The sequence below is a fragment of the Hippocampus zosterae genome, chromosome 1, assembly GCF_025434085.1.
Source record: "Hippocampus zosterae strain Florida chromosome 1, ASM2543408v3, whole genome shotgun sequence".
Taxonomy (NCBI): Eukaryota; Metazoa; Chordata; class Actinopteri; order Syngnathiformes; family Syngnathidae; genus Hippocampus; species Hippocampus zosterae.
In genome coordinates this window covers 4,112,139-4,131,041 of record NC_067451.1, presented here as the reverse complement: position 1 = coordinate 4,131,041, position 18,903 = coordinate 4,112,139, and the positions used below count along the sequence as shown (strand labels likewise).

The 18,903-nt window shown below is 47.6% G+C and overlaps 3 protein-coding genes across 4 annotated transcripts; 1 reads left to right on the top strand and 2 right to left on the bottom strand.

Annotated features, from left to right (window-relative positions):
- Nucleotides 1-134: 134 nt before the first annotated feature.
- Nucleotides 135-5,554, bottom strand: LOC127599145 (transmembrane protein 272-like). Of its 2 annotated transcripts, none has more exons than XM_052062851.1 (5): nucleotides 5,454-5,554; nucleotides 4,374-4,451; nucleotides 4,244-4,294; nucleotides 3,937-4,143; nucleotides 135-1,394 (listed from the first exon to the last, which is right to left on the bottom strand). In XM_052062851.1, exons 2-5 carry the CDS (start codon nucleotides 4,435-4,437, stop codon nucleotides 1,234-1,236), a joined length of 483 nt encoding a protein of 160 aa, XP_051918811.1. In that variant the 5' UTR covers nucleotides 4,438-4,451; nucleotides 5,454-5,554; the 3' UTR covers nucleotides 135-1,233. The 2 variants fall into 2 exon arrangements, with proteins under 2 accessions (XP_051918811.1, XP_051918821.1); XM_052062861.1 differs by lacking the exon at nucleotides 5,454-5,554 and adding an exon at nucleotides 5,355-5,379.
- A 1,005-nt stretch (nucleotides 5,555-6,559) lies between these two features.
- On the bottom strand, nucleotides 6,560-13,478 carry LOC127598781 (calpain-5-like). Its single transcript, XM_052062400.1, has 12 exons — nucleotides 13,272-13,478; nucleotides 13,067-13,198; nucleotides 12,242-12,453; nucleotides 11,961-12,153; nucleotides 10,966-11,141; nucleotides 10,758-10,835; nucleotides 9,883-10,150; nucleotides 9,686-9,808; nucleotides 7,748-7,944; nucleotides 7,411-7,529; nucleotides 6,803-6,939; nucleotides 6,560-6,730 (listed from the first exon to the last, which is right to left on the bottom strand). The coding sequence occupies exons 1-12, from the start codon at nucleotides 13,434-13,436 to the stop codon at nucleotides 6,560-6,562; spliced, it is 1,971 nt and encodes a 656-aa protein (XP_051918360.1). The 5' UTR covers nucleotides 13,437-13,478.
- Nucleotides 13,479-15,548: 2,070 nt separating this feature from the next.
- Nucleotides 15,549-18,683, top strand: cnpy4 (canopy FGF signaling regulator 4). Its single transcript, XM_052062798.1, has 6 exons — nucleotides 15,549-15,738; nucleotides 15,867-15,993; nucleotides 16,202-16,298; nucleotides 16,395-16,517; nucleotides 17,655-17,772; nucleotides 17,851-18,683. The coding sequence occupies exons 1-6, from the start codon at nucleotides 15,645-15,647 to the stop codon at nucleotides 17,940-17,942; spliced, it is 651 nt and encodes a 216-aa protein (XP_051918758.1). The 5' UTR covers nucleotides 15,549-15,644; the 3' UTR covers nucleotides 17,943-18,683.
- The last annotated feature ends 220 nt before the right edge of the window (nucleotides 18,684-18,903 follow it).

Below are 18,903 nucleotides of genomic sequence, written 5' to 3'. Positions count from 1 at the left end.
ATGTGTTTAAAAAATAATAATAATAAAGTATGTGTTGCTGTTGTTCTGGTCCAAGTGGCAAGTGACTGTTCTGAGTTTTGATTTGAACGAGTCTTAAATTCCAGACCAGATTCCAGACTTTCTTTGCATGGTGCGTTTCGATACGGTACTTTTATTTAACAAAGCATGTTGACTTGAGCTCTGACATCATAATTGGAGATCAGCATAGTTGTCGTTATTCAAAGCTGTACAAGACTTCCTGATTTCACACGTGGACAATCAACAACGTAACAGGTTTGTTCAATTTGGACAGACATTTTTTTGGGGGGGTGGAGGTGAATATTCCACAATATCTTTTCATTGGACAACACAAGAAGAAATTACACTTGGCTAATTTCACATTTTAGTATTTACATGACAGAACGGCTAAATTGGTCAAATTTATCCTTTGGGGGTGTACTCACTTTTGTCGCTAATGAATGCACCGGCAAAATTTGACGCACCCACAAAGAGTTAAACAAGCCTGCAGAATTTGAATAATACATTCATTCATTCATTCATCTTCCGAGCCGCTTGATCCTCACTAGGGTCGCGGGGGGGTGCTGGAGCCTATCCCAGCAGTCTTCGGGCAGTAGGCGGGGGACACCCTGAATCGGTTGCCAGCCAATCGCAGGGCACACAGAAACGAACAACCATTCGCACTCACACTCACACCTAGGGACAAATTTAGAGCGTCCAATCAGCCTACCATGCATGTTTTTGGAATGTGGGAGGAAACCGGAGCACCCGGAGAAAACCCACGCAGGCCCGTGGAGAACATGCAAACTCCACACAGGGAGGCCGCAGCTGGAATCGAACCCGGTACCTCTGCACTGTGAAGCCGACGTGCTAACCACTGGACTACCGGGCCACCCTTGAATAATACAGTATATCATAATTAAGCCGGCACGTTGGGCCAGTGGTTAGCAGGTCGACCTCACAGTGCAGAGGTTACCGAGTTCGATTCTGACTACTTTACACTGCCACAAAAGTGTCACGTCTTTAGAAATTACATCATAAACATTGAAAACGCTGATCGGTATAATCAGAACTATCATCGGTTCTTACGAAAAACAATGTCACGATGTCGTCAAGGCTCAGCCCATTACACAGCAGCCTCAGCGGCAGGCTCCACCTCCGCAGCCGGTGTCATTTGAGAGTTCTAGATGTAGTCGTCGGGGTCCGCCTGGCCGCAAAGGTAAAGGCCCACCAGGACTAGGAAGCCGACGACCACGAACAGAACCACCAGGATGTACAGTAGATCAGCGTCGTAGTCCAGAAGGCAAACAGGTAGAGTATTTTGTCGCAGTAGGGCTCAGCGCTGGTGACGTTCTTGTAGTAGTTGGGCTTGTATATGGAGTAGATCCACACGTTACCTACAAGAAAGAATATGGACAGCTGACGATTTTGAAAAATATATTTTTTAAAAGCCCTCCATCTTATGAATGACGACGAATTCGTCGTCCTTCTGCTGAAACGCTTCCAGATGGCCCGTGACCACCGGACTCGCCCAACTCAGGGTGGCTTTCGCCCCGGAAGGGGATGTGTAGACCAGATTTTTAGCCTGCGTCGCACCTTGGAGCAACGATGGGCCTACCAACAACCAACAGTCGTGTGCTTCATCGACTTTGCCGCAGCATTTGATTCAGTTGACCGGGGTGTGTTGTGGATGATCATGAAGGCTGACGGGATCCCTGTGAAACTGCTTCGGCTCATCCAGGGCTACTACCGGTCAACCCGAGTCCGAGTGCGGGCCTACGGCAGCGAATCAGAAACCTTTGAGGTGCGGTCGGGTGTCCGACAAGGCTGCGCGCTCTCACCAACCTTATTCAACTATGCCATCGACCACATTCTCAACACTGCTCTCCATGGCTTTGAGGGAGTGAGGGTCGGCCGAGATGTCGCAGTGTCGGACCTGGCATACGCAGATGACATCGCTCTACTTGGAAACACGTTCGAGGAAGTTGAAAACGCGCTGATGAAAATCCATCGAACGGCCCTGACCGTTGGAATGCGCATCAACGCCTCGAAGACCAAGATCATGTCCTCCCTCACCAACCCAGCTGACCAACGGTCGCTGTCACTGGAGGGCGTGACCCTGGAAAACGTTGATTCCTTCACATATCTCGGCTGCTCTGTGGTTCCGTCGGGGCAAGGAGAAGCAGAAGTCGTGCATCGCATCGGGGCTGCCAGATCCGCCTTCGTGCGCCTACAACGCCATCTGTGGGGTCGGCGCGAGATCTCGGCAGTGACAAAGGGGCGTGTCTACCAGGCGATCGTGCGGACCATCCTGCTTTATGGCTGTGAGACCTGGCCTATGAGAGTGGCTGACCAGCGCAAGCTGGAAGTCTTTGATAACGATTGCGTCCGCCGTATTCTCCGCCGCCGCCGATCGGACCGGGTCGACACTGCTGACCTTCGTCGCTGCCTGCACCTTAGCCCCTTACCAGCGTGTCTCCTGCAACGTCGACTCCGTTGGTTCGGGCATGCGGCACGCCACCAGGAGGGCGAGTTGATCAGGGATGTTCTCCTTCCTGCTCCTTTGCCAGCCTGGCGCAAGCGGCGTGGTGGACAAGTCAAGACCTGGGCCACCACGATGAAAGAAGACCTCGCGTATCTTTCCGGCCCCTTGGTGGTGGGTCTGAGACGGTGGAACCAGGACTGGCTGAAGCTGTCGGTCGACCTGGCACAGGATCGCCGCGCTTGGGCCGCCATGATCAGGGATGTCGTGCGCGCCAAGGAAGAAGCCGGTTCAACCCGCCCAGGGTGAAGGCCGTTGCAAACAAACAAAAAAAAAAACTCCATCTTATGATGCGATTTATAATTCAAATGTCCTCTTCCGATTTTTTTATTTTTTTAACAAAGACAATAATAAATTAATCTGCATTGCTCGATGAAATCAAGACCTGGATGGCACCGAATTTCTTGAATTTCAATGAAAAGAAAACAGAAGTGACGGTTTTTGGTCTCGGTGGCCCTTGGACATCCCATCCTGCGGACTTGGGGCCCACTGGCTCCTTATCTTAAGCCAACAGACTCGAACTTGGGTCTTGAATTGGACAATGATTTTAAATTGGACCGGCAAATTGGTGCCATTGTTAAATGCAGCTTCTTTCATCTTAGGCAGCTGGCTCATGTAAAACCTCTCCTTTCTCAAGAGCAATTTGAAACAGAAATTCATCTCGGCTGGATGGCTGTAATGCACTTGATTTTGGAGCCAGCCCATCCTCCATGAAGCATCTCCAGTTGCTCCATAATGCTGCTGCTCACCTCTTTACAGAGAGCACATAACCCCTTCACTGGCTCCCTATATATTTTAGAGATTCTATTATGTGTTAGGGCGGCCTGGTAGTCCAGTGGTCGGCATCGCAGTGCAGAGGTACCGGGTTCGATTCCTGCTCCGGCCTCCCTGTGTGGAGTTTGCATGTGCGTGGGTTTTCTCCGGGTGCTCCGGTTTCCTCCCACATTCCAAAAACATGCATGACAGGCTGATTGGACGCTCTAAATTGTCCCTGGGTGTGAGTGCGAATGGTTGTTCGTCTCTGTGTGCCCTGCGATTGGCTGGCAACCGATTCAGGGTGTCCCCCGCCTACTGCCCGGAGACAGCTGGGATGGGCTCCAGCACCCCCCGCGACCCGAGTGAGGATCAAGCGGTTAGGAAGATGAATGAATGAATATTATGTGTTAATTGGCCTCGCCCCACCTTGCCATCTCCGCCGCCCCTACGCACCTGCCTGAGCTCTCGTATACAGCGGTGGTTGTTTTACAGTGCTCTAGAAATACCGTTGAGTTGAGTCGAGTAAATGTTTTGGTCTTATACATGAGCTTAGGTCCCTAATTGCAAAGTATCACTCGAGCAAGCAGTCAACTTGTGCGTGGATTTGCCTTAAAAGTGCTAAAAAAAATTGTGCCACTCACCGGCGATAAACCAGGCGACGAGGAACACCGCCAACAGAGCGTTCCAGCCAAGGCTGATTCGGCAGAACGGGTTCGGGGGGCCGTCTTTGGGCTCCCGGGCGCAGGGCAGGCATACACACGCCACCAGCATGATGGCAAAGATGCCCACCACGATCAGGTAAATGGGAATGTAGTGCTGGCGGGGGCAGTCGTCTAGATGCACCGCGCCTGATGTCACCGGGGTTAGTTATACTTATTGACTTGAACAACTCGGGAGAAGAACTGAAGCCTTGAAGGCTACTCGAGGGGGAGTTGCAGTGTCACTCACCCATTATGATCTGAGCGAGTGGAATGATGCACACGAGCACCTTGATGATCACTGGGGGGGGGGGGGGGTCATAAAGGAGAACTTTAGCGTTGTGAGTTCACTCGAGCGGGCAGCACTTAAGTGGTCTTACCTAGCACGGGTGTTGACGGTCGGGAGGCATTGCGGATGATCCGCATGGGGACACTGTCGGCCATGATGGCGATCGAAGCTGCAGATGAGGATGAAGGATTGTACATTTAAATACTCTTGATTTCACCGCATTTCTTTTAGCATACAGCACATGGATGTTGGATTTATTCATTTTTTTAATCCAATCAGATTTCAGCCTTCACGTGAGCTCAAAGAGGCGTCGAATTGACACGTTGAGTCAATGTGATTTGTGACCAACCAGATTTCAAACCTCAGAGGCCCAGTTAGCGAGCGTTACACGATGTCAACCGTCTTCCATCCTCTGACTGGTTGGCGGGAGTAAAAGTTGTTGTGGCCAAGTCCGACATTTAATAGGTCCTCACTGAAGGCCGAAGGACTAAATACGCGGTTCACCACTACGTTTATAGGATGATGCAACAGTTGATGTGGGCTGGGTGACTCAACACAAACCGCAGTTCCAGCAAACCATCCCATCTTTGTGTTTTGTTTACTTCTTCCTGAGACGTGCGCACGATTTAGTCAGTTGTTGCTGCCGTTTTAACACGTTTAAGACATTATCACAGATGCCTGTTGTAACTTTAATACAAGTCAGAGACGGATGCGGTTCCAGATTATGAACCGTGGAAGCGGTCGGACCACATTCCCAGCTCAGGTAAGAACCCATCCTGTTTGGGTACTGGAGTGTTCACCCGGGTTACCGTAGCCCACTTGTAGATTGAGGCACGTTATTCCCACACACACTACATTAACACCCGAACAAGTAGCTGCGGCTACGACAATATCTTTTTTTGAGCTATATTTAAGAAAGCCATTCAAATAAGCGAATCGTTTGTGTTCAGAAGCAAGGAAATCTGCATTGGAGTCAAACGAGCAATACAAAACAGGTTTTACTCTCTTTACTCTCCCTGAACACGGTTCAAAACAACACAGCCTCGCACGACAATAGAAAGTTTCAGCGTACCACACCCCACTTAAGCACCAACAGTGTTTCAGTTTGTCGCCCAAACATAAAACAAGCGCCGTTTTTACGTCCAGCGCGTACGCGAAAGGTATTTCCTACCCGAACCGGCACTTTCGACCTGCTGCAGGGTTGGTGTGCAACTCCGGAGATGACCGCTTTATCCAATCTCCACCGCATATCGTCCTGGCTGAATGTCAACTAATGACGTCAGCGAGGGCGGTTCGCGCGCTGTCAGGTGTTCGAAGAATTAATTGCTCTCGATAGAATTATTATTATTATTATTATTATTATTATTATTATTATTATGGGTTAAGTTAAGCTTTCTCCCAACCAACAAGATGCCAAACTAAAAATTAAAAAGTAAAATAGCAACAAACAAAAAAAAACTTTAAATTTAAACTTTGGTCGTCTAAATATAACGCACACGCTGCCATTATATTCGACAGGACATTTTCAAATAAATCGGCACCTAGTTTATGGTAATGAAATATAATTATGAGTATTGATCACGAACAAAGCACATTTGGGAAATAGGTTTGACCAGAAAATCCGCTCGGGATTCAAATACCGTAATGTACTGTAGTGTGTTACGCGGTGAGTTACTGCCAAAGTGTGGTGGTGCATTAGAACAACACCTCTTGCCTAAAATTTTGCTAAAAGTAAAGCAAAGGACAGTATGTAAATGTCAATAGTGAAGCACAAATGAGTCTGTACCTTTTCACGGGACAACATTGAAAAAAATGACACTGCTGGCAAGAAAAATGAGAGCACCTCTAAATGGAAATGTCCAAATTGGGACCTATTAGTTATTTTACTTCTCTGTTGTCCCAGGTCTAAATGTGGACCTACAGTGTTAAATGTGCTAGTGTTACATTTCCAATGGCAAAAATTCTTAGATGGAGTCACTGATTGGGGGAATGAACACAAAAAGACACTAAAGCACGGCAAAACATCCACCTATTCTGTCAAAATAATGGACAAGAACATAGAAACGTCCTTGATGAGGTCATTTGCTATATATTTATTTATGTATTTATTTATTTGGAGATCTTTTTTAGATTGCGAAATGACACATGGAAAAAAAAAAACTTCTTTGCAATGCAAACAAAGTACAGCAACATCATGCATTTGGCGTTTGACGGTTCCCATTTTGGAATCAAGCTCCAGGGGATGGGCGCAGTTTTTGTTTCCATGGCAACTGGCTGCTACAGGTCCGTCAGGTGGACACTCGACGACGTCTCCACACAGACGCGACCTCCCGAACCCGTAGGCCCGCCCCGTAGCTCCATCGAATGGTCTCGACTCTGGTCGGTGGGCGTCGTGTGGAGTCGGGCGTGGCCCAAAATGGCGTCCCACAGCAGGCCGCTGCTCCATAGCTGCACACAACACACGGGAATCAAACAAACTCACACGTGTCAAATGTGTGACCTCACTGGAAGATGGCAAACCTCGACTGATATGTGTGCATCCGGATATCTCCTGTAAAAGATGGCTCTCAGCTGGAATTGTGGATTTCCTTCAGCTTTAAACAGCTGGGACCTAACGGTGGCACCCTCGCAACGGATGATGGCGTAAACATCTGGAGCTGTCCGTCATAACACCATATTGACAACAAAGGCAGATCACTCGAAACCTAAACCTAAAATGCGCTTACAAGTGAACTTGACGTCAAGGTTATCGTGCACGTTAGGAGCTAAACATCACAAACATGTCCAGTGGTACCTTTGGATACAAGTTTAATTTGTTCAAAGACCAAAACACTAACATTGTCTTTCCACCTTTGACGGAAATTTCATGAATTATTGTTCTAGCTTTCTGAAAAAATAAGTAATGTGTCATATGCAAGGCAATACCTGAAGAAAGGAGAAGTTCCAGCTCTTAAGCAGTAACATAAGTCGTTCTTCACAGAGGATAAAGAATCCATGACTGTGAGTATTATCCATCTACATGTTGCTCCACCGTTCGTATCACTTACGTGTGTGTGTGTTCCGTTTCGAGTCACACGTATCTCAAGGCACCACTGTATAGGTCGAATTAGAAAAGAGAGAGGAGCCACCCGTCTGTTCAGGACGGCAGAGTCCTGTCGCATTGCGTAGATGGACTGTGGTCACCACGGTGGGATGAGGTAAAAAGCACTGGAACAAGGAGGGAGATGGCAAGTCGTCCTTCAGTTCCCTAGAGGACAAAAAGTCATTCGTAGAAATGGCAGAGGTTGAAGGAGTCACATGACTTGTGTCATGTGACTCAAGTTGAGTCAACGTTACTTTTTTTTTCCCACAGCAACATGGGACTTGCGAGAAACGAAAAGCTCGAAACCACCACAAAACATACAGTATGTGCCCTTCCTCCCTCTACTGCACGCTAAACGCAAAAAGTGTGCAAAATGCTTGCACCTGAGTTGGACATGCGAATGCGAGAAGAGGCGCACGAGGAAGCGGCCGCGGGCCCCCGGCAAGTAGGTGGTGGGCAGCACCACGTAGCAGCCCGGCCCCAGAGTTGCCTTCAGCGTGATGCTGCGAGAATCCATGTAGATGGAGCTGGCCGCCTGCTCCGCTACACGCTGCACACGGCTGCAGCGGTTCTCCTCCACCTGTAGGTGGAGCCGGGCAGGGGAGGTTGGGGTCAAAAGTTCAAATGAGGCAGTCCTATGGAAATGCATTTGAACATTTATTCGATATTATTGATTTGTATGGTGCGCTCTTTGTCCTCGTATGTATCATAAGTCGGTGCGCTGGTAAGATATGGGCTGTCTCTGTTTCCTAAAATTTGACTTGAAATGAAATGGAATAATCAATTAAAGTCATTGTGTTCCTCCTTATGCCAACTATAACTTTCAGGGACGGCGGTCACTACAGTGGATACTACAGTGGATACCTTATCATGTTATCAGGTTAGAGAGTGCATGAAAGCTTTATGTTTATTTGTAGATACATTTATAAATTTATCGTAGATTTGTTCTTGATTTTACTGTTTGGTGCTTTCTACCGCCTACCGATTTGTCTTACTGTTTATTGTGCATGTTAAATTGCTCCATGTACTGCACTTTGTATGCAGCGATGGCTGTTTGAAAGTGCTCTATAAATACTGTTGACTTGACTTGACTTGACTTATTTGAACAAATAATATTTCGGTTGAAATGCTCTTTTTTAGTCCGAAGTTACCCACTTGGAAAAAAAAAAACATTGGGAATATTCCACAAGTCACATGCAAGTTGGATCACTCAAACCGTCTGCAGGCCATGCGAAAGCCAAAAGTATAATCGGTACATCTACTGATATTTTTACCTATGACTGAGATGTTGAAATTGTGGCTCAAACTGTAACCCAAGTTATTTTCATTCATTCATTCATTCATCTTCCGAACCGCTTGATCCTCACTAGGGTCGCGGGGGGTGCTGGAGCCTATCCCAGCCGTCTCCGGGCAGCAGGCGGGGGACACCCTGAATCGGTTGCCAGCCAATCGCCGGGCACACATAGACGAACAACCATCCACGCTCACACTCACACCTAGGGACAATTTAGAGTGTTCAATCAGCCTGCCACGCATGTTTTTGGAATGTGGGAGGAAACCGGAGCACCCGGAGAAAACCCACGCAGGCCCGGGGAGAACATGCAAACTCCACACAGGGAGGCCGGAGCTGGAATCGAACCCGGTACCTCTGCACTGTGAAGCCGACGTGCTAACCACTGGACTACCGGGCCGCCCCCCAAGTTATTTTGTTCAATGTTATTTGATGATTTTTTTGGTGTTGTTGAACAGTGTCAACACGCTATTTTTCATTCATTTGCCAATAAATAAATAAATACGCAAATGAGGAGCTTAGCCTTGAGATTGTCACGTTGTACCCGAAGCGATAGAATAATTGCTTCGTGCGCAACAAAATAAGGAAGTGGATCCCCGAAATAGCAGACACAGAAAAAATAGTTGTCAGAAAAAATGAGATTTAATATAAAACACCAAATACCCGTCTGGACGAAAAACAACAGAAAACGCTTGCGTAAAAAAATAGCAAGGAGAATAAATTTAGGCAACGATAGAATCTCGAACGAGATGATAAGAAAGTTCGCAGTAACAATCGCTAGACTTTAAGGTAATGATTTCCTAGAGAAAGATTCGGCGAGAGTAATGGCACGGCGTGGAATACTCCGGCAGTGAGTCGACTGCCAGAGCCCCCAAATATAGCCTGTGTAATGAATCACCAATGGCTGACAAGTGTGCAGGCGGCAAGCAGGAAGCCTGCCCCCTGCTGGCAAACACGAGACGTGACAGAGATGAGGCGATATGAAAAAAATACTCAAATGGTTTCCCAAAAAGGCTGACAGCGAGCTCACCTTAAGTACCTCGAAACCGATGGGCAGGTTGTCCCCCCCGCCATCCTTCCTCCGTATCCTCTGGTCCTCCTGCTGCAGACACACGAGCACCTCCTCCTCATGGCCTCGGACCTCAAACATGAACTGCAGAAAGAAGCGCGAAGAAGCGATATCGGGTTCCAGCTCGTTCGAGCATGAACGATTCAGTGTTGCTTTACTTGTGGATTGTGCAAGAACGTGTCCTTGTGGTTGATACATCCTCCGCATCGGCTCCTCTTGTCCATCTGGACTTCCGAGTCTCCGTTCACGTCGTCCTCATGGTCTCTGTCGGCCGGCGGAGGTGCGCCGGGGTGGGCTGGCGCCGGAGCCCACTCCCCGTAGCAGCGCACTTCTCTCCAGTGGGAGCTGGGCCACAGGAGAGCCCTCTCCACCAGGCGGCACACCACCACATCCGTGAAGTAGCCACAAAAGTCCTCAAAGTCCATCCTGGAGGAAGGACAGGGTCCACGTACACAAAAACAAATGACATATGACTGCAGATTGTTTATCTGGTGAGTAAAGTATTGCTACCGCTAGCACAGTAGCGCAGAATTTGATTGAATTTTATTGGCTCTCCTTTCCCAAAATATCTTCAAAATATCTGTAAAACCTTCACTATATTTAAATCCATCCATCCATTTTCTGATCCACTTTATCCTCGCAAGGGTCTCGGGGGCGCTGGAGTCTATCCCAGCCGTCTTCGGGCACTAGGCGGGGGACACCCTGAACCGCTTGTCAGCCAATCGCAGGGCACACAGAGACGAACAGCCATCCGCGCTCACACTCACACCTCGGGACAATTTAGAGTGTTCAATCAGCCTGCCATGCATGCTTTTGGAATGTGGGAGGAAACCCGAGTACCCGGAGAAAACCCACAGAGGCCCAGGGAGAACATGCAAACTTCACAGAGGAATTCCAGAGCCGGGATCGAACCCACGACCTCTGCACTGCGAGGTCGACGCGCTAACCACTGGTCCGCCGGGGCGCCGCATATTCAAATCATCCCTTAAATTCGGTTTGTCTGTACGTGAAGACAAACAACACGAATACCGACCAGAACTCGCCAACGTCCCGAACTACAAGTCCCATCTTCTCCCTCTCTGCACGGCTCATCTGCTGCCACTGCTGTGATCTGCACGGGGTAACACAAAAATCACACCCACGCTATTTTAAAAGCATGCACCCCCCCAAAAAATAAATCAATAATGTCAATGCAAAACTGTCCTTTTTAAGGTCAGCAAAGGTTTTAGTCGGCCGCTTACCGCTGACTCCAAGCACCCGTCCAGTCGGTGGTGCCCCACGGGTTCCGCATGCGCACCAAGAACAGTCGAGACATTCCGCTTCCCTGCCACACCTTCCTCACGGCAGTCACTCCGTAGGCATGTCCCCGCACCAGTCCGCAGTCCAGCACTGACTCCGCCGTTTCGCCTTCGGATGGCTGGCAACGACACCCCAAAAAAAAAAAAAATACAATTTTATTTGGGAATGACATCATATGATATGAAATGGGTTGGCATTTGTGAAAAATGTGCAATATGTCGGTGAAAATGTGGAATGATAGGGAGTAGGAATATAAACTATGGAATGAGAAGGAATAACATGGAATGAGATTGACGGAGGCAGCCCGGTAGTCCAGTGGTTAGCACGTCGGCTTCACAGTGCAGAGGTACCGGGTTCGATTCCAGCTCCGGCCTCCTTGTGTGGAGTTTGCATGTTCTCCCCGGGCCTGCGTGGGTTTTCTCCGGGTGCTCCGGTTTCCTCCCACATTCCAAAAACATGCGTGGCAGGCTGATTGAACACTCTAAATTGTCCCTCGGTGTGAGTGTGAGCGCGGATGGTTGTTCGTCTATGTGTGCCCTGCGATTGGCTGGCAACCGATTCAGGGTGTCCCCCGCCTACTGCCCGAAGACAGCTGGGATAGGCTCCAGCACCCCCCGCGACCCTAGTGAGGATCAAGCGGCTTGGAAGATGAATGAATGAATGAATGAATGAATGAATGAATGAATGAATGAATGAATGAATGAATGAATGAATGAATGATATTGACGGATGTGTCATGACACCGGTGAAAATGTGGGAATTTCTGGAACACTGTGATTATTCAAAAGAGAACAGTTTTTTTTTATTTGAATACAAAGAAAGAAAGATTTCAAGTCTGTCTGCTGAGGAACAAGGTGGTGTGAAGCCGACCGCATGCATTTTCTGTCTCGTAATCACGGTGAGCTTGGCTGAACAGCAGCGCGTGTTTGTCAATTACCCGAATAGAACATGTGATGAGGGCTTTGTGTTCGTTGGCCTTGGCCAGCATCTGGAAGAGAGCCTTCCGCTGGTCGCCGTGCAGGCTGAGGGTCTCGCGGTTCAGACTGAGAGGCTCCGAAATACCACCGGTAAAGTCGATCAGAGCCTCGGCGGTGTTGCCCCCTTCCAAGGCCTCGTAGCAGCCATTTAGCCTGCGAAGACAACCGGCGGTGAGACAGCAGGACAGCTCTGCGTCACTCCTTGTCAGCGGATTGAGGCGGAAGGTTCGGAGTGACGAACTTGGCGTAGGCCTTCTCCAGCAGGGCACTCCAAAATTCTCTGGGCGTGGCCGAGCGGCAGAAAAGCAGAACGCCGCCGCTGCTCACGGGCAGCCGGTCGTCCACAACCACGTCCATCCAGCGGCCAAAGCGCCAGAAGCGAAAATGGAAGATCCCCGTGTACAAATCTGGACGCTTGGGGTTCCATTCCTGGTCGGTATGGTCGGGGATGACCTTGGGGCAGAGGTCACATTGAAGGCGTGGCCGAACCACGAGCAAGAGCGTTGACGTTTAAAAGCTAAATTTGAATCTGTGGCCTGTGAAATTGTAATCAATTATTCTCAATGGGGGGCGGCCCGGTACTCCAGTGGTTAGCACGTCGGCTACACAGTGCAGAGGTACCGGGTTCGATTCCAGCTCCGGCCTCCCTGTGTGGAGTTTGCATGTTCTCCCCCGGGCTTGCGTGGGTTTTCTCCGGGTGCTCCGGTTCCCTCCCACATTCCAAAAATATGCGTGGCAGGCTGATTGGACGCTCTAAATTGTCCCTAGGTGTGAGTGTGAGTGCGAATGGTTGTTCGTCTCTATGTGCCCTGCGATTGGCTGGCAACCGATTCAGGGTGTCCCCCGCCTACTGCCCGAAGACAGCTGGGATAGGCTCCAGCACCCCCCGCGACCCTAGTGAGGATCAAGCGGTTCGGAAGATGAATGAATGAATGAATGAATGAATGAATGAATGAATATTCTCAATGGTGTTCACTTCATTTTGAACTGCAATTATACAATTATACATACATTCACATCTACATGGACGGGTAGATATAGAAACAGGTGGGAGGGAAGAACCTACCTTTTTCCACAACGTAGGCTCGGACGCCAGACAGGAAATGGCGGCCACCATCCAGCAGTTTCCCAGACTGCCTTGGTGTAGATCACGTGTGCTGATGCCATCAATAAAGAGACGCGGGTCCTTGCAGATCTCCTGAGGCGGAAAGAAGCAGCATCCGGTGAACCTTGCCAACCCGGCGGAGCTCCCGATGGGGGCAGGTCCTCACCCGCGGCCTCTTCCAGGTCACCCCTGGCGGCGGCGCCCTCTTGTAGAAGAGCGCTTGGGCGGTGGCGGGGAACTCGGGATCCTTGAAGAGGGTGCCACGTCGGAGGCACGCCCGCCGGAGTTTGTGGAAGCTCTGACCTCGGAAATCACTTACTCGCTCTGTCATACTCGTCGTGATTGGGGAACACTTAAATGTGGCTCTTGTTTGCCGCTTTGCCCTGCGATTGGCTGGCAACCGATTCAGGGTGTCCCCCGCCTACTGCCCGGAGACAGCTGGGATAGGCTCCAGCACCCCCCACTACCCTAGTGAGGATCAAGCGGTTCGGAAGATTAATGAATGAATGAATGAATGAATGAATGAATGAATGAATGAATGAATGAATGAATGAATTTTTGCCACTTAAATCAACAAAGGCAAATGTTAGGTCTGCTACTTCTTGTTCTACTATCATGTGAGTGACTCAGCAAGATGCTTTAATATTATCTGTCTACCTGTGTTGCCCCACTGTTTGTGTTCAAATATCCAATTGCTTCTAAAAACCACGATTTTCTCTGCTGTTAGCATTAGCACTTCAATTGTATTGTAATTTGTATTATTATATGTTAGCATAAGCTGAAAGGCAGGGTTGTTTGCTTGTTTTAAATACACCACATGTATTTCTCTCCTTTTTTTATGTTTAATTTGACAGTAAACTTCAAGTTGGGGTGGTATTAAAGAGCTTGAAACCATCAGGCAAGCACCAGGACCTCGAGGCACCACTGTATCGGATCCAAATAAGCAAACGTTTACCTTCGGGGGCCAATGCCACTTCCTCGGGTGGCCTAGTTCATCCGCCACCTCTCCCGTCGTCCTGCAGTCAGCTCTCTTTTCCGTGCGATGCTTCCAGGATTCATCTCCACGTGTGCCACATGCAAATGTATCGCTTCGCACCTGAATGACAAATGTGTCTGTTATGCACGTCGGTACCGGGATGAAGGTGTGAGGGACGGTGTGACCGCCTTTATCTGTATTGCAAGCAGGCTCTGGGTGTTGATGACTGCAGTGTAACTCTATCCATCTGCACAAACACTCTCACACACACACACACACACACGCACACACACACACATACACATACACACCCGCGCACAATTACACACAATAGACAGCCACCACACAAAATGACACAACACGCCGTTGATCACAACAGTAGCAAGCTACAATTACAAAAGAAACACTTGAGTTTCCGACGCTCAAAACGAGCATGTTAACCTCACTCACCCGTGTTTGGACAAATAGGCTGCACAATGACTTTACCAGGAGACACTGTGGGTGTTTGCGTGTGTGTATAACTAACTGCTGCTTCTGTTGTTCTAATTTAAGACATATTCCATCCTGTCTCCCCACTCACAGTCAGACCGTTTTCAGCTTACACAAAAGTTGTGGTGCATATTGCAGAGAATATCTTCTTCCGTCTTATGTTTTTGCCCTGCCTTGGCTTGGCATGACTCCCTGGATATCAATTTCCATACAGTGTGTGTGGGGGGTGGGGGGGTGTTGCCCACTGACACATGAGAAAGAGAAGGCGTCTTACTCTTGACCACTTCGCTGCCAAATATAAAACCGATTCGCAATGTGTAAAACACCAAAAACCTGCACCAAAAGTCGGTATGATGAAATGGGTTTAGTTAAAAAAAACGGATATAAGTGCAAACGTTAGAATTATTTGTCTATAGAAAAACAATACAATGCAAATATCGTTAATTCACAACGGCTGCAGCTGTAACAAAGCGATTTATAGAACATTTGCCATAACAAGTCAAAATAAAAACAATAACAAACAATAACAATAGGAGGTCAAATATTAAATAACTATTTGACATGATTATAAAAATAAATATCGTTTGACTACAAACAATAATATGTGCACATTTAAGTGTAGCGATTATAAAATCCCTTTTTGAAACTAACAAAACAATGTTTTCAAAAGATTGAGGTTTCGTGGAGCAAGGTTCGAGACACTATCATTAGTCGTTCAACAACTAATAAAAAATGAAATGATATGCATTATCAGTGACATTGCGATGAAAACTGCCACGTAATATTTTCATTGTGATTGGGGGGTAAAATTGCGACTAAAAATTGGCAAATCTATGCTTTTTTTAATTGTGTTTTATGAAAACGCTGTAAGTTTCGATTTTAAGTCACGCAGTAATCGTTGTGAACAATAGATGGCAGTCACGCGCGCTATTACAGTTTGCAAACCGCCGTAAACCGAAAGAAGTAGTCGGCTCGTTTCTTTGCGCGTGCGCAGTTCGATCCCAGGGGCAGCCGATGTGGCTCTGGGATAAGTAGTTCATCGGAGTGGATGCTGTGGTTTCGCCAACCACTGCGATGAAACTTGTCACGATTGCAGCGTTTTCTTTGCTTTATTTCTACGCGTTTGTACGAGCAGACGACGACGCGAGACTACCGAATAAATGTGAAGGTGAGAAGATGCAGAATCCTTCGACAGCTACCGCTAAGTGGCGGTATTATACCATTTAAAAAAATCCTCTATAAAATCCGCACTAGTCGCCAATAAGTTGTTGTAACAAGTTTGCTTCCGTGCTCCAGTGTGCAAGTTTCTCACCGTGGAGCTTCAGGAAGCCCTGCGGAGAAGCGGCCTCTCTAAAGAAGTGCTGGAGGTGGGAGAAGTGCTGGACACAGGCAGGAGAAGAAAAACTATCAAGTACAACACTTCGTACGTCCAATCTTGCACTTCAAAATGTGGACAGCATGATGAAGACAGATCAGTATCACTGTGAACTGCCTCGGGTGCCCTCATCAGAATCACAACCATCGTGAAATGGGAGCAGAATAATAAAACTCTGAGGTCTTATTATGAGTGGGAACATTTCCACACATGAGAAATCACTTTTAAACGTGTTTTCCTCCATGCCTTGATCCAGGGAGACCCGTCTGATGGAGGCCATGGACAACATATGCGAGCGCATCCTGCAGTATAGCGTTCACGCGGAACGGCCGGGCAGCCTGCGTTACTCGAAGGTCACTGAGCTGTCGCTTCCTCAGAACCTTGGTTCTGACGTTTTTCTGCTCATTTGTGTGTGCATATCCCAATGACGCCCTCCGCCTGTGCTGCAGGGTTCCAGCCAGACCATGACCACGCTGAAGAACCTGGTCCACAAAGGTGTCAAAGTGGATTTGGGCCTGCCGTACGAACTGTGGGACGAGCCCTCCGTCGAGGTGACGGACATGAAGAAACAGGTAGAAAATCAGTAAAGTGTCTTTTGGCAATTTATGAGAAAATCAAATGAATAGAACAACAAGCTACCAATGTTTTTTAAAAATTATTATTAACTGCAAGTAGACAATATACACAAACAGCAAAATATGCAAGTTTAGCAAAAGAGTGGACGAGGATGGGGTAAAACAGGGGTGCCCAAACTTTTTGGATCAAAGATCTACTTTTCGATCAACTAACCTCACGGGATCTACCCTTACCGGCACGCGCACGCACACACACACACAAATTTAAAATTTACATGCTTTATTTTATTTTTTAAATATTTTTTTTGTGAAAATGAGACTGATAAGATGATTAGTGTGCAGTGTATATTAACACAAAAAATATATTACTAACATGTACAAAGACACACAAATGGTTGTTTGGTTTTTTTCTTCTCGACACTCCTCGGATCTACTTGGGACCTGTCTTAGATCTACCGGTAGATCAGGATCTAACTAATGGGCACCCCTGGGGTAAATGTTTTGAGCTAACATTAGCATTGCTGACAAAATGGCCAATGACAACGCGGACAAATTTGGGTAATGTTAACTTTGCAGTAGACATGACAGAATGGACATTTTCTTTCTCATATTCTGGACCGTAACAGGATGGACATTTTTTTAGCTCGTGTTACCATGACTGAGAAGGTGGACAATTATGGATTGGAAATGTGTGGCTGATTTTAGCATTGCTGACAAGGTGAACATTACAGTTAGTGAACATTTTTTGCTGATATTAGGACGAAGGACAGTAACAGATTGGACACTTGTAACTAATGTTTGCATGACTGAGATGGCGGACAATGATGATTTGGACATTTATGGCTCATGTTAGCATTGCCGACAAGATAGACATGACAGGATGGGCATTTTTTCTGTTCAATGTCAGCATTGCTATGAGGGTGGACATTTTTGGCTATTGTTAGCATTGCTGACGGTAAATATTCTGAGCTAATGTTGGCATGCCAAAGGGGTGAACAATGACAGAGCAGACATTTAATGAGCACAGGGTGGACATTCACTTACTACTGTGATTTTGACCCCAAAAAGAAACCCTTAACCCCATGTTCTACCAACTTTGTGACGACCCGTTGAGCTGTTGTGTGTCCCTCCAAGTGCGAGACCATGTTAGAGCAGTACGAGGAAGTGGTGGAGGTCTGGTACTTCCGCCATCAGGACCAGAAGCTGGAGGACTTTCTGTGCGAGAGGCATGTTCTCGGGGCGGGCGAGAGAGGTCAGACACACCTCGGACCAATGATTCCGTCTTTTCTTCGGTGTCTACAAATTCTCACGTGTGTTTTGTCTCGTGTAGAATGTCTCAATGAGGTGTGGAAGGGAGACCGTGCAAGCAGCAGAGGCGCTGAGGAGGACAGCGCAAAGACGAGACTTGCTGATGAACTGTGACCAGCAGAATAGCGGAGTGACGGTGAAATGGCACGTCATCGTGCATTTTGTGCTGGCTCCGCCCCTTAGTGCACTGATGACGTGCTCCCTCAACTATTTCATGTCTTTGAACACTTTTTAGCTTATGTTTATAAACACCCACAAATGCAATATGTACAGTTTTACAGCTGAAATCAATTGTTTTTAACATTTAAAAAAATACTTTTATTTTCGTAAGAAACGAGCTGTTTCTTCAGTTCGGTTGAATTTTTTTCCACTTGTTGAGCGCCACACTAGTCATAACACAAACAGCCACTGGAGGGCGCCGCAAGCAAACAAACAAAGGCGCTTTCCTTGACTTGATTTAATCACGTTCCCCGAAATTAAACCTTCGTTCATTTTTAAAAGGAGACTTTAACCGCATCGTATTTCTTTCCACAGCAGCAATAAAGTCAAGAAGTCAAATGATAAATCGTTTGCCGGTGACGTACGAAGAGCACGCAAGAAACGAGCTGTTTCTTCAGTTCGGTTGAATTTTTTTTCCAATTGTTGAGCGCCACACTAGTCATAAGACAAACAGCCACTGGAGGGCGCCGCAAGCAAACAAACAAACAAAGGCGCTTTCCTTGACTTGATTTAATCACGTTCCCCGAAATTAAACCTTGGTTCATTTTTAAAAGGAGACTTTAACCGCATCGTATTTCTTTCCACAGCAGCAATAAAGTCAAGAAGTCAAATGATAAATCGTTTGCCGGTGACGTACGAAGAGCACGCTCTTCAATTTGTTCTGGTTCTGCTCGCTGTGGTTCTCCAGAAGTCTGGCAAGCCGAGCGCACCTGTCAGGGAGCACCTTCCCATCCGAGCCCAGCTCCAACTCGTGCTCGTTAGACTGAACCGCTCTCGAATCCTGATTTGTTTGTGTTGCCTTATTGCACTTGTCCCGCATCCAAGCAAAGCATTCGTTAACGTGCACTGCAACTGC